The sequence below is a fragment of the Thunnus thynnus genome, chromosome 14, assembly GCF_963924715.1.
Source record: "Thunnus thynnus chromosome 14, fThuThy2.1, whole genome shotgun sequence".
NCBI classification, from domain to species: Eukaryota; Metazoa; Chordata; class Actinopteri; order Scombriformes; family Scombridae; genus Thunnus; species Thunnus thynnus.
The window spans coordinates 4,656,129-4,671,362 of NC_089530.1; the positions used below are offsets into that span (position 1 = coordinate 4,656,129).

Here is a 15,234-nt window from a genome sequence, read left to right on the forward strand (position 1 = left end):
TATCAGAGTCAAAAATGCAGTAAAACTGAATCTATCAGTTAATAATACTGTTAGTACATACATAATTAAAATGGAGTGTATAAGTATAAATAGTACAAGTAGTAGCAGAAGTAGAAATAGTAACCTCCAATCAGTTGCTAAAAAAAGAAAAACTTTTCTGGATTTTCCTTTACCACCAATCAGTTGATTAAAAATAATAATAGATTTTACTTCAATTTATCTTTCATTAGTTCATTTTATTCTTCAATATTTTTTTTCTTTGGACAATTTTGTCTATTTATTTATCTATCTATCGATCTATCTGATTATCACTGAAGCATTAGGGAAAACTGGAAATGTCGCTTGCGACAATAGGGAGGGATTGAGCAAAATAAGACTGTTTTTTAACTAAACATTTGAAGATTAAAGGACAAGTATATTTCTTTAAACAATCCATTTAAACTATTAACCCAACTGGATTTTGTTGTACCTGTTTTATTTTTGAGTTTTGTCTGTTTTGGGGCTCCATACACTTGTTCTGTGTTTTGCCTGCAAATTCGTGTATGTGGTTTTCACAGGATATGTGTGAATCAGAGTAATTGGCCATGAGAAAACACTGACACATTACATAAGACACAGTGTAGTCCACCCCCTTCCTCTCTCACCGTGTTGGATCTCAGGGAGACTCTTCCCCCACAGCGGGCGCAGAACTTGGTCTGGCAGTACGAGCACAGATTCCCACAGCCGTCTGCAAACTTGGTCTTGTGGCAGATGCCGCAGGTTGGTGCGTCATCCCGGTGAACGGCTGTCCCCGTCGCCGCCGTAGCCTGCCGGATCACAGTCTCCCTATAGCTGGACAGCTGCTGCTGGATGCCTCTGGAAAAAGTGAATAAAGGAAAAATCGAAACATGAAGGCTTTGGCATCTTTGGAAGTTGATGTGTTTTGGGTGTGTTGATCACAGCCAGTGTCTCTGTGAGGCTGTACTTGGGCACCACAGTGTTTTTAGCTAAATGCTAACATCAGCATGCTCACAATGACAATGTTAACAAGCAGATTCTTGACAGGTTAAGTTTACCTTGGTCACAATCTTAGTTTAGCATGTCAGCATGCTAATTTGCTAAATAGCAAAAAATATAATGTATGAGGCTGATGGGAATGTCATTAGAGTTGCAGGTCATAAACCACGTCTTGAATAAATCAAAAATTTGATCAGATGACGAAACTAGATGAAACGTCGGGGGATCATGTTACTGAATGTCATTCCATGGGGAACATGAATACCTGAACTAAACTGAATGGCAATCCCTACTACACTTGTTGCAATATTTCACTCTGAACCAAAAATGCCAACCTACTGGTGGATCACCAAAGTCACTAGTATACATCCTCTGGAAACCATGAATGTCTGAATCTAATATATATAGATATTTCAGTCTGAACCAAAGTGGTGGACTGACCGAACAAACCGATCAACAGACCAATGTTTGACCTGTGTGAAAAGTCAGGGAATCACAAAAGTCAATATAGTTTGACATCTGAAGACCTAGAATGTGTGTACCAAATGTCTTTACAATCCATCCAGTAGCTTAAAAGACATTTCACACAAAACCCAAAATGTCAGCTCTCATGGACCTTTAAGGTCTGTAAAAAATTTCACAGCAATCCATCTGATAGTAAATATTAATGTTAAAATAGTTAATATGTATACATAAAAATATAAAGATATGAAAAAAATAAACATCTGACTGCTCCTGCATGAGTTGAACTCTTTTAATCAAAGAAATGAGTTAAAACCATGACTACATACTACTCTTATACTCCTTTGATCCAATTAGTTTCGGCCTTCTACAGTAAATCCAGAGATTGTGATGACTGCATATCACACAACGGTGATATGATACAATAAAAACTATCAAAGGATGGCAAGACTTTTATTGGATAAATAATAAATAAATAAAGGGGAGGAGAAGTGAACTGAAACCAGAGAGCGAAGAAGACAATCGTTGCATTAAGTCCAGTCGATATCACTGTTCTCTGTACTGTTTGTGTGTTTTGGTGCAATCAACTTTTTGTTTGTGCTATTGTTTCAGGCTGCTTTGCCAGCACGAGAAACCCCTAAAATCGATATGAGAAAGAGAGGGGAAGAGTATTGGTTTTATCTAAGATGTTACAGTATGTTGATTAATTGGATTTCACACTGTGGAGATTGAGGAGAGAGCAAATATAGGGGGAACAGACCAAAGAGTGGAAAAACTGATGGGCTGAGAATCACAAGAGGAGAGAGATGTATTCATTTTTATTTTACGTAGTCAGGGTAGTTATCCTAACCATCGCCTGAGCAGGCAGATCAGTTCTGATCATATAGACTACTGAGTTATAGAGGGTCTTAGAGAGGGGAGTGAACAAAATCTGATGTATACATACTATACATGTAATGTGTATCAAGAACAGCTGGCTGTATATCACAATAAGAAAAGACCAAGACAGCGAGAAGAGGAGAGGAGAGCAGAGAAGAGAAGAGAAGAGATGTCAAATCTTGCATGTTGAGAAAAATACTGAACCCCAAATAGCTCCCGATGGTTGTGCCAGCACCCTGCGTGGTAGCTTGCACCCATTGGTGTGTGTTTGTGTGTGTGCGTGAATGTGAGTGTGAATGGATGAATGAGCAGCAGAAACATTGTAAAGCGTTTTGGATAAAAGCGCTATATAAATGCAGCCATTTACCCATTTACCATATAGGGGGGAGTGAAGAGGAGGAGAAGAAATAAGAAAACGGAGTAAGAGAGGAGAAGAATAAGAAACAAGGAAGGGTGAGAAGATGAGAAGAAATGACAAAATATGAGAGGAGAAGAGGGGGCATGAGAGAGGAGGAGAGGAAATAATTAAAGAAGAGAGTTGAGCACAGAAAAGTAGGCAGGAATACAAAAAGAAATGAGGGGAGTGGAAAAAGAGGAGAGAGAAAAAGGGGAAGAGGAGAAGTGAAAAGGAGATGAGAAAAAAAGAGAAGGGGAAAAGGGTGGAGATGAGAGGAGGAAAGGGGAAAGAGGGTAAGTGATGAAAGAAGTGAGAAAAGGAGAAATGAAAAGTAGAGTACTAGAGATTTTAAAAAGTGAAGAGAACAGCGTGCAGAGCAGAGGAGAGAAGGAGGGAATAGAGAGGGGAGAAGAGGAGAAGAAGAAATAAGAAGCTAGGAGAGGAGAGAGAGTTAGGCAAAGGAAAGTAGGAAGGAAGAGAAAAAGAAAGGTGAGAGGAGAAAAAAAGGAGAGGAGAGAGAAAGGGGAGGAGAGGAGAAGAGGAAATCAAAAAAAGGAAAGGGGAGAGGAGGGGAGTGGTGAGAAAAGGAGAGGAAAAGAAAGAAAAAGAGGAGTGAAGAGAAAAATTAATTAACTTAATACGTTTATGGCAAACTGCTCCTTCCACCAAACCGGTCTAAAATGCAGCATAGCAGATCATAATGCACACACTATGAAATAATGACTAGAAACAGCACATAAAAACAGTGGTAGGAAGTAACTAAGTACATTTACTCAAGTACTGTACTTAAGTACAACTTTGAGGTACTTGTACTTTACTTAAGTATTTCCATTTGATGCTACTTTATACTTCCACTCCACTACATTTATCTGACAGCTTTAGTCACATTTCACATGTCTATGAGTTGTTAACAGCTCCACCAAATAGTGATTTTTCCCTCTAAACTTCTCACATGCTTTCATTTCAATAAATGTTCAAATGATCCAATATTTCAGCAAAAATCAAAGATTAGAGAAAAAGTCCAAAAACCAAAAACAGATTTGTGTATCAGAACTTTGTTTTTTTTCTTCTTCCTTCTCCCATTAATCATCTCACAACCCCTAAGATTTATCTGGTGAGCCTTTGGGGGGCCCAACCCCTAGGTTGGGAACCACTGGACTAAACTAGCTAATTGTATATAAAGTAGTTGAAACTAGCTCCACCTCCAGCAGCTACAACAGTAACATGCTGCTCTAACACTGATGCTTCACTATTAATAATGTAATGATGTCATATATAATAATGTATCAGTCAGAGGGACCAAACAACTACTTTTACTGCTAGGATTTTTCATGCAGGACTTTTACTAGTAATGGAGTGTTTTTACATTGTTGTATTGAACTTTTACATAAGTAAAGGATCTGACTTCTTCCACAACTGTAAAAAACAAACCAAAACAAACCTCAGACCACCATATCTCAAACACTAAACAATGATGAACACACAAACCCATTTGTGAGAAAATAAAAGCCTTTTTAAAGATAAACCGGACAACGCTGACCAAAGCCATGCTCCAACATCCTAACATTCAATCACTGCTCAGTCACTCAAAAAAGTAAAGAGCATTTGTGATACTGACAGCATTTGATATCATTCAGCGGCTGTGCATTGTAGTACATTACTTACAGACAGGGGACCAGGGATGCAGCCTCCTCCCCCTTCAGCTCAGCCATTAAAAACTACAAATTCCAGCAGCAGAGGCCAGAAAAAAGGAAGCCCAACATCCGATACTTTGATAGAGAGATCAACATTGCTCCTTGGGGTGTAACGGAACAAACTGTTCGTCCAAATACAACCTGAAGAAAACCCTTCAGAGAGGAGCAGGACCCAGTGGTTGAAACACAACCTGCCCCTGGAAATGTTAACACCTGCCCACACACACACACATACACACAAACACACACACATACACACACACACCTCACCCCATCTCCTCTCTTGTAATCCCTACACAAAAACACACTGCCAACATACACACATTTACACACTAACTCATACAAACCCACCAATGATGACACACACACTTCCTGCTTGGGAGCAATAACCAAAGGTCACAGAGAGGTCACCTGCTGCTGCAGCACCGCAGGATTTACTTCCTGATCCATGGCTCTCACTGTGTCCCAACCCCTGGCTCTGTTCACAGGCTAATAGAGTCAGACCAATATAGAGTACAATATGGGTGTGATATATAGAGCCAGTTTGATTGATTATACTGTATGTTTATTGTAGAATTCATCGATACTACATTGGTTGTCCATGGGAAGCCTTTAAACTGAATTGAACGTGATAATTTTGCTGGTGGTGATTCCAGATGAATATAAAGGCTTATGTTTGGTTTTTATTATGATGATTATTGTGCTGCTATTTTAGAGATATTGGTGATACGTGGCTTTAATCCAAAATGGCTTCTATTGGTATTAGGCTTAATAAATCCTTCTTGGCTAGATGTAACTACACTCAATAAAAATGGCTCTGTGCACTCACTCCTCCTCACCAACCTCCTTTCCTTCCTGTCTTTCTTTCTTTGTGTCCATCAAACTTTTTGATTATTTTTTAACTCCTTCAGTCTTTGCTCATGTTCCTTTCCTTCTTCTCATTTGTGCGTGCCTTTCCTTGTCTCCTTTTTCAGTTTTCCCTCATATATCAACCTATTTTTCCTTTATCCTTCACTTCCCATCCTGATGATAATCACTCCGGTCACAATACCACCATTTTTTCCTGTTTATGTGTGTTCAGTGTACTTGTTAATTATACGATACAGATATTTACTGAGATTAAACTCCTTAAGAAGAATGATGCATACAGTAAATATGCGGGAGGTGTTCTTGTTTATGTAAATATGAGTCAGAGAAAATGATTAAGGTTAAAAAAAACAACAAATTAACAATGTAAGAATAAAAGATTCATGGAAGAGAGAGGAAATAAGTATAGAGGGAGAGACTGAGATGTGGGCTGAATGGTAGCTAATAATCAAACAAACTCATTAAAGAGAGATTTTTTTTCAGCAGTATAGACGGGCAACTTTTTAAACAAACTGGCAGCAAAGTGAGGCAGTTTTTTTACTGACAGATTATTTCCAATCTCATCTACTTTGCTGTTTTTTCAATCGCTTTCAAGTTACCTTTAATGACATTTACACTTCATGCAGATCACCTTAAAGGCCAACCAGGAAAGGCAGGGATTATGCCCTTTGAGTCGTTAGAAGACTTTTAATGGGAAATGTCAGTGCAAGAAGTGTTGAGTATCATGGACAGTATCTTAACGAGTGGAAAAACAGCAAAGTAGAAATGGTTGGAATTAGTGAATGACAACAGTATTCTGATAAAAATGGAAACTCAGACCAAAAGAGTGTTGAGTATAACATGATTATGGTGTACTGATGGAAGTGCTGTGGAAATGTACTTTAAACTAATTTATCAAGACAGCAGGTAAATATTGAGGAAGATCAGGAAACAGGAAGACATAACTAAAATGTGACAAAACATACTTATCATAAAACTGGGAAAATTAGGAATAAAGGCCTGTATATGACATAAGCCAGATTCAAAGAAAAGTTAAGTTGAGGTAAATAAATTTGAGTTTCTTTGAGGGAGGCTGCCACTGAAATGGAGCCAACGAACAGCCAACGAAATGAAATACAAAGATGTGGAGCCTACCTTCCATCAGCCTAGTAATTTCATGCAACATAGTGTAAGCTTAACAATTACCATGGAACCTACTATTGCCCAAAACTATACACTGTGTTTACTCACATGCTAAACTGGCGTTACTATCACTCACTAAAGTGTATGCAGAATTATTCTTTCAACACATGCTAAACAGTTAGCTAAGTTAGTATTTTCAATTTTTTTTCAGAACTGATGCCATCGTTAGGCTATCAGGTCTTGATTTGTGGGTCAAGACTATCGAGTCTTGAATACACCTCAGTGTCAGGGACGGCCTTATATGAAGACATTTAACTGTCATCACTACTGTGTACGTACCCTCTCGCTCCTATGCAAAATGCTAGCTGAGTGGCTACTTTCCGTACCACTGCTTCCTTCCTGTTGTAATTACCTGAAGTGGGACACCAAACAGAGAGCTAAGTTTAATCAGAAAACGTTAACCTCCAGAACATCTGAGTGTCCGTGCCAGGCAACAGCCTGGCATGAACCGGAAGCAACCAGGACGCTAGTAGCATTTCCGCGGCTGAAGAGATAACACTGCCCGCTGGGCCAGGAAGCAATGAGGATCCCGGAGGGTCGAAACTGAACACTCATTTTGATAGATTTTCAATTTAGAATCGAAATTGTGACACCCCTAGTCGCTACTATCATTCAACAAAGGTTAGGCCTATATTTATTCTTTCAACACATGTTTAACAGTTAGCATGGAGCCCACAGTCACTCAACATTAAGTTTTCTTTCAACATAGCATATGTTTAACTATTAGCATGGCACCTCAAAAGTCAAGTATACTCAAAAGTATGCCATATTACTCACATGCTAAACTGTCTCACCCATTCAACAAAGTTTAGGACTAAATATAATTATTTTTTCAACACAGGCTAAACAGCTAGCATGGAGCCTTCAGTGTACTGTTAGTGTTGTAGGTTATAAATTATGAGTTAGTGTTATCAGTACAGTAGAAACAAGTTGAGTTATCACTGTTCATTTTGTAAATTGCTGCAGTATGTATTGATTGTAAGTGGGTATATTGAGAGTTCAGTCATGACCAGAATAAAGTTTGTATCCGTGCATCTTTCATACAAATACTCCCTTTACAATAGCGTATGCTAAACAGTTAGCATGCCACCTACTCTGCCATCTTTCTGCAATGTATACAGTAAAAGCATTCACTAACGTGTTAAACTGAGTAACAGATCCAACAATCTACGAAGGATACGTGTGTCATTTTATCTCTGTTCTCCTCACTTAACAGAAACCAGGAAGGCAATGGACTAAATCTAACACAATTTTGGTGTTTTCTGCTATGTGTGTATGGTTTTCGTGTGTGTGTGTGTGTGTGTGTGTTTGGCAATGAATGTGTCAAAGTAGGACATACTGTAGAAGCAAACAATGAGAACAGTAGTGGGAAATATATCAAGTACATCTCCGCAAATCAGTCAACCACGACAAGCCATCAAATTCTCTCTCGCAGGTGAGAAAAAAAATCTTTATCACATCAAATAGCAGTGTCGGGAAATGTATGGGGGGTTGGCAGATCATTATGAGAGCGAGACAGGGAGGAGGACAGAGCGAAGGGAGGGGAAAGAGAGGCAGAAAGACAGGAAGCGAAAGAGATCAGAGAGAAACATACACAGTGATGGAGAAACAGCTAGCGTGCTCATTAAGAAAATGCAGAAAAATATCCATATTCAAATGTAGTAAGACACAAGGTTAAAGCAAAGTGAGAATAAAAGCTTCACTTTTCTTATGCACACGCTCTACTTTTCCATCAAAACATTAAATACCTTTACTCTTGAACAACTTCAGAATAAACCCTTTGTGCGTGTAAGTGCGTGTCTATGCGGGTGCATATATACATATTTTAAACAAATGGTCCACGATTCACAGCAGGAACCAGCATTAACATAAAGTGTCTCGTAATTGAGCTGCGCAGCACTAACAAGCTCGATACTCTGACTCCACACACAGAGAGAAACCTAAGCTTTGTCAATGAAAATGTAAATTAAATTGTATTACACACAACAGCAACACCATGCAAAAAAGTATCCCTTATTTAATCCCATACCAAGCTGTAAAAATCATATTTTTCTTAATGGAAGCGCAAAAATGAGTTGAGATCATTTCACTTGTTTCCAAAGTAAATCAACCTGTTTCTAGGATTTAAACAATACTTGTCTTTTAGAAAACCAATGATCATTTAGTCCTTGCTTGTTTAGTAAAAGTAGTTTATTTCAACATTTACAGTGAGAAATAAACTGGTGAATATGTAAATGTAAATTACATCTGATCACTGCAAATATCCACCATAACAAGTCATTTAGTTTACTGTGGAGTCTTTAAATGTTGTGTTTCTTAAAGAAAGTGAACAGATCTGTCAGAGGAGTGAGATAACGTCTCTTTCTCAAGTAGAAATTGACTTCATAAATTGTCCACTTTACATTTTGTTGCTGTCTTTCTTTTGAGATACTGACAATTGAAAATTAAAATAGGTAAAAATATATGATAATAGAATTATATAAATAAAGGATAAGAGTGGCATTATTCAATATTTTCTTTACAGTCAACAAATTTCAGGAAAAGACTAAAATCAAAAATGTCTCCAGCACTTAGCCCCAAGCTGAACTGCAGTAAATCTGTAAAAACAGTTCAAAAATATATAGGTTCATTTTTTTAAAAGGATCAGTAATTTCCTAAAACAGCTGGGCACTGTAGTTTTTAGCCAACATTACTCAAACAGGAAGGAATAGTGCATTTGTTGAGATTGACATTAATAGATTTTGGACAACGATGGAGGTCTATGGCACAGAGGAATGAGATATATTAGGCTTTGAACACACAGGCAATACGAAGAAGGTAGGAAGAGCAAAGAAGACAGATAAATAAAGGGTAAGGAAGGATGGAGGGTGGAGGAGTAGAGGGGGAGGTGAGGTGAGCCTCTGGACCAACTTTATAGCACTGTGACAGATGCTACGATGCACCGTAACTCAAAGCTGGATGGCACATAGACCTTTACCTGGCAAGGACAAACGGAGAGGACACACACACTCACACAGGGATATCCCTTGTTGGCATTCTACCCTGCAGATTTGAATGTGCTGTGCAGCTTCAACTAGTGCAGTCTACATTTTGCATAATAAGAATTTAATCCTATATGACAATGTCACTATAAAGCAACAGTGTGCAATAGCAGGGCTGATGTGCTTTTAGCACATAAATTCTTCTTTCTATTTCACAGATGATTACAGATTTATGGAGGTTTTGGGAAAAGTGTTTATGTAGGTCACTGACCTTTTTACCTGCTCACCTGATGGGCTCAGTCTCTTGTGTGTTTGTGTGTGTGTGGTGTTGTAGGAACTGCATCTAGGGACCATTTAATCAACCTGCGTGCCTTGCCTGACCTCCTCATCCGCACACTGTGCAGGCACACACACACGCACACATACAGTTCCTATAAAAGATAAGCCTGACAAAACTCTATATTCTCCTTATTGCCAACAAATGCCATGAAAAGAGCAAAACCAACAATGAATTAATCCTACTAACAGGCATTGTCTGTATCTAAATCTTTATATATCTTATTCCTCTGTGTCATAGAGCTCTATTGTAGTCCCAAAAAAACACATCAAGCATGGGCACTGTAGTTTACTTTGACTCACTCCCACAAACACCATCCTGCTGTCATAAATACTCACTAGCACACCAAATGTGTAATAATCCACAGCTGAAAATAGCCCCCAACAAGTGCACTATTTACTCCTGTTTTAGCAATGTTTGCTTAAACTACAGTGCTCAGCTGTTTAAGGGAAATCATTTATTAACTTTTAAAAATGAAACTGTATATTTGTGAGCTGTGTTTTAATATTTACATCTTCTATTTTGAAGGAAGTCACAAAGTATTGGCAGATGGACCAACAAGTTGTTGGTTTTGGTCTTTTCATGGGATTTGTTGACAGTATGAAAAATATAAAATAACAACCACATGCACACTTACATCTCATCAGTGCTCAGTAAACATTCAGTTTAAGATATTCTCAAGTATTAACCAAATATCATCACTGTGAGTCCACTCATTCTCACCTCTTGCTAATGGACTCTGCAGGCAAAGTTTCCCTTCAATTTCCTAAATTGCTTCCCAAAATGGTTTTGGACCCAGAGCCTGGATCCTCCTTCAAAGTTTAAAGTTACAGTTAAGCAACTCCAAAAAGTCAAAGACCCCCTGCTTGACATACAGTAGATGTGTCCAAAAATAGGGCAGATAAAATAGCTGAGTCCTTCAGTCCTTGAGCGTCATTACTTGCCGCTAAGCCAAATGTTGGCACGGCCTTCTCCACTCCTGGGCTTTTATAAAGCAGGGTGGCATCAGGTAGGGATTCTGAGCCAGCTCCGACGCTTTCCCTGTAATGACTCAGGCCTCTATGGCCGAGTATGAGTCACTCCTCCAGTTCCTGGATCGATATTCAAGAAGCGGGCAGACATGAATCAAATAACAATGAGTCAGTGTCAGAGAAAATCACCTCACAGCCATTTAGAAATTAAGCACTCCAACTCTGTCTCTCATTCTCATTTTCTCTCCAACACTTAGTTTTTAAGTAAATGTAGTCCCTTGTTACTCAGTTCTGTTGTGAGATGTTTAATTGAAGACCTTCAAAAGTTTCATTCTGTCCCACTCAAACCTGTCTCCTCAGCGTTCGCTTTTCCTCCGCCCCAACCTACTCTCGCTCCTGTCTTTAATCTAGTCCCCACACACACACACACACAGACACATACACACACTCTTACTGTAGAGGAGTCATCTACAAGATTGATTGGAGCTCATTCTGTGTCCTATTATAGACGAGTATTAAAAAGTTTCCTCCCTCTCATGCTATTTGTGAAATTGAATGGAAGGTAAAATGCATGCCAGAATTAGAAATGGGTTTCCGGTTTGCAGCGAGTGTGTGTATATCTGTGTGTGTGTGTGTGCGTGCGTACAGAAAAGGAATTTGTTTGCATGCAAAGGAGATCCACCTACACTCACTTTAACACCTTATTATTTGCAGAAAACACTTTATCACCTTTACAGGCAGATAGAAATCTGGAGATTATGAAAGTGTTCACATACAGCGTGTTAGGCTGCATCAAACCGACATGAAACTCACATAAAAAGACAGCATTTTAAGGTGCTATTGGTGAGAAAAATGCTTTAATTCTGCCAAAATGACACTAAATATAGACAAAAACTACAACACATTTTGTATTTATTGTTAAGTTATGAACATCATGATACAGTAAGCTGTATTTTCATAAAATAAGAGCGACAAGCAAAACTCAATTAGGACTCTTTTGGTCTTTCTGGATAAAGTCAAAATGAGTAGAGCTACAACGATTAGTCAATTAATCAATTAGTTGTCAACTATTAAATTAATCACCATCTATTTCAATAATTGATTCATAGCTCCGGCTTCTCAAATGTGAATATTTCCTGTTTTTTCAGTCTTCTGTGATAGTAAACTAAATATCTTTGGGTTATGATAGGATGTCATCCTGGGCTTTGTGAAACATTTTTCACCATTTTCTAACATTTAATGGACCAAACAACTAATCAATTAATTGAGAAAATAATCATCAGACTGATCGATAATGAAAATAATCATTGCAACTGCAGCCCTAAAAATGACTTTTCGCATTTTATTGTAATTGACCACCAAATGATCAGTACCTAATAGAGATGTTTGTCTGAGAAATTATTTTTAACACAGTCATGTGACAAAAATTTTTTGCCACTTTGATTGACGAGCCCTACTTTATTAACAATAGAGAAAAAGAAATAGTGTCTGCATATAATGTACATATACAGCCTTCCCTTGTGCTTACCTCTGCATTAGTGCATGTATGTGATGTGCTGTGGCCTGGCTGCTCACCATATGGCAGCAGGGACATGGAGAATCTCTCGCTCTCTAGTTTTCTCTATCTGTGCCAAGCTCTGTTGTTCCTCCTCCATCCCTTCCCCTCCCTCACTTCCGTCAGAGAACCCACCATGCTGAGCTGCTCGGGTGTACTCTCACCTCCCCCACTCCCTCCATCCCTCCTTCCATCCTGCCTTCTTTTTCTTATATCACACTCTCTCTTATTCTCTCACGGTGTTTGAACGTACGTACGACTCATTGGAGAAGAGAGAGACGAGTAAAAATGATCTTCCATCTGTGATTTCTCTAATTTGTCCGCATAAATATAGACTTTTTAAAGAATTGGGTTTGAAAGTTTTGGTTATATAATAAATTAACAAAGAATGATGCCACAGACTTAGGTTTTGGGGAAATCCCAACAAAGAGGGAAAGATGATTCATGCCAAAACTGACAGCTGTGATTTAATACACAACAGTATGAGTGTATGTGATGCTTCTTAGCTTACCAAACTAACTCTTCATCGTTCATTTCCTCCTCTACTATTCTCACCTCCCCCTTCCTCCACTTTCTCTCGATATACTTCCTTGACTGCCTTTCCACCCACTCGCTCCTTATCCTCGCTCTTTCTCTCCGTTTCTCACTCCTTCTCTCTTTCTAACTCGCTCTTATGATTCCCACATTCTTTACAAATGGTGCCCATCTCCCTATCAAAGAGACAGTCTCTCTAAATCCAATTTGAAGATTCTTTATTGTGATTCTTATAACTAATAGCATCAGCGCTCTGTCTCTGTCTCTCCAGTAGTAACTTGAAGCACCATAAAGCGCGGAGCAATTGAGAAAAGGGTTCTGCTATGGAAGCATTCTCACATCAAACTGTTTTTGTTGAGTGTAAGGTTGCCAGAACCACAGGGCACAAGCTAAAACGTTGATGGCTGATGAATATTGAAGAGACAACTTGTGGCAGGTAAATAGTTTAACTCCTCTGTTAGAATCATCTAATCCTGCTTATGAACCAGCTTCACTCAAAGGACAAATATTACCAGTCTCAATATAATACCAAATCTGATGTATGGCCTAATGCATTATATTAAAGGGGCCATATTCTGCACATTTACAGATCTATATTTATATCTGGGGCTCTACTGGAATATCTTTGCATGATTTACAGTTAAAACTCCTTATTTATCTTATACTGGCCCTTTATGCAGCCCCTCAGTTCAGCCTGCAGTTTTAGCTCCTGTCTCTATAAGGCCCCCCCTCCCAAGGAGCCCACTCTGTTCTGATTGGCCAGCTTCCGGAAGCTGCATCACAGTCGACCTCCACTTGGAAGGCTATATCATCAAACTATGAAACAAACTATAGTAGTTTCATTATCTTTTCTTGTTCTTTACTTGAAATGTCAACTTCTCAAATACATCCGTACATGTTCTAGCCAAAATATGCCAGTGGACAACGCAAACAACACATGGAAAAACCTTGGCACCAACCTTTGCAGACGAGGCTACAGAACCAACAGCCGTTTATGGGCATACGCAATGATCAGCTCGTCACAAGGTAGAAAAAATGTTGCAAACTGTCATCAGAGCAGGTTGAAGTTCTGGCTTTTGACTTGCAAGGAGCATTTCTACATACTTTAACCTCAATTTTTGGAACTTTGACCATGTTTAACAAAGATATCTGACATTATAACAATGTATAAATAACAGAAAATCACAAAAATACATAATATGGCCCCCTCAACAATGAACTACCACATACTACTACCTACTTCTGAACTCTGCTGCCTTGTTGTACATCAAAGCAGGGACACAGCTCTATTCATCTAGTTTTCTATATATTTACCCTACAGTATGAGGCTCACCATCACCAGTTCATAGTTAACCACAAGCTCAGTGCTTATAATCCCCTTATAATTGATCCCAACGCACTTCAGGTATATGTTAATGAGCACAACATGTGCTACTGCATGCATGATGCCCTATAAATCCTCATAAACACTGAGTGGTGAGGCCTTCAGCTTTGATAATGCAATTTAAGACGTTCCAGGAATTTTCCAGGACCTGTGGACACCCAGCATGTCAGCCGGCATGTGGGGAAGTGGGGGTGTAGCAGAGGGGTGGCTCGACACATGTACTGTGTTACCACCAGAAGTCAATAAGCCGCCAACAACAGTCCCCCCACCGGTCATTTCATCGATTATTGGCTCCAGTATCCCCACCTGGCCTTTGTATAAATGGACCAGCAAGAGTATGGGGCCCATGGGAGGGCGTTCACCAGCTTTATGGTGTTGCTCAAGTCATGTACCCCATCACCATTTGTTGCTGCATGGATGTTCAAGAGTGCACAAACTAACATACCAACACACACATTTGGAATTAGACAAATACCTCAGGAAGACTATTTTTAGATTACATTTAAAATGAGATAAAGAGAGAAAAGACTGATGAAGTGAGAGGGAGAGACAAGAAAAAAAGAGAAGAACAAAAATGAGAGAACAAAAGATAAACATAAGAGAGAGAGAGAGAGAGAGGGTGGGATGGAAGGAGGGATGAAAGAGAGAGAGGAGGGACAGATGGAGAGAGCACCAGAGCCAACAGCAGAGCTAAGTGGGTAGTGTGCTCCCCAGACAGCGCTCCATATGGCCTGGCAACGCCATACACAGCCAGGCCGCACACACACACACATACATACGCAGCATGTATACACACAGACACACAGCATGTATACACACACAGCTACTAAAATACACATGACACAAACAATTCACACACGTAGTGCATAATCACACTTTGCCATGTTTCCACACATGTACAGGCTTCAGTCTGAGGGGGGACGCGACGGGGTGATATCCCTTGTTCTTAAAATAATGACATAACCATCCGCTTTGATATATTACCATTCCCTCTT

General features: G+C 39.2%; 1 protein-coding gene and 1 long non-coding RNA gene across 16 annotated transcripts in view; one reads left to right on the plus strand and one right to left on the minus strand.

The window, feature by feature from the left end:
• LOC137196633 (regulating synaptic membrane exocytosis protein 1-like) overlaps positions 1 to 15,234 on the minus strand; it is a 275,917-nt gene that overhangs the window by 74,336 nt on the left and 186,347 nt on the right. For 11 of the 12 annotated variants that reach the window (XM_067609374.1, XM_067609373.1, XM_067609372.1 and 8 more), the window contains exon 3: positions 645 to 855. The exons of the other annotated variant lie outside the window; for it this stretch is intronic. In XM_067609374.1, the coding sequence (XP_067465475.1) occupies positions 645 to 855 (211 nt within the window). The remainder of the gene's footprint in view (positions 1 to 644; positions 856 to 15,234) is intronic. 12 annotated transcript variants of the gene reach the window in all.
• Positions 1 to 15,234, plus strand: part of LOC137196639 (uncharacterized) — a 38,895-nt gene that overhangs the window by 18,880 nt on the left and 4,781 nt on the right. Inside the window, exon 4 of one of the 4 annotated variants that reach the window (XR_010931282.1) lies at positions 679 to 765. The exons of 1 other annotated variant lie outside the window; for it this stretch is intronic. This is a non-coding gene — a long non-coding RNA (uncharacterized lncRNA). Of the gene's footprint in view, positions 1 to 659; positions 766 to 15,234 lie in introns of those variants that run through there. 2 more of the 4 variants (XR_010931280.1, XR_010931283.1) reach the window with 2 other exon arrangements.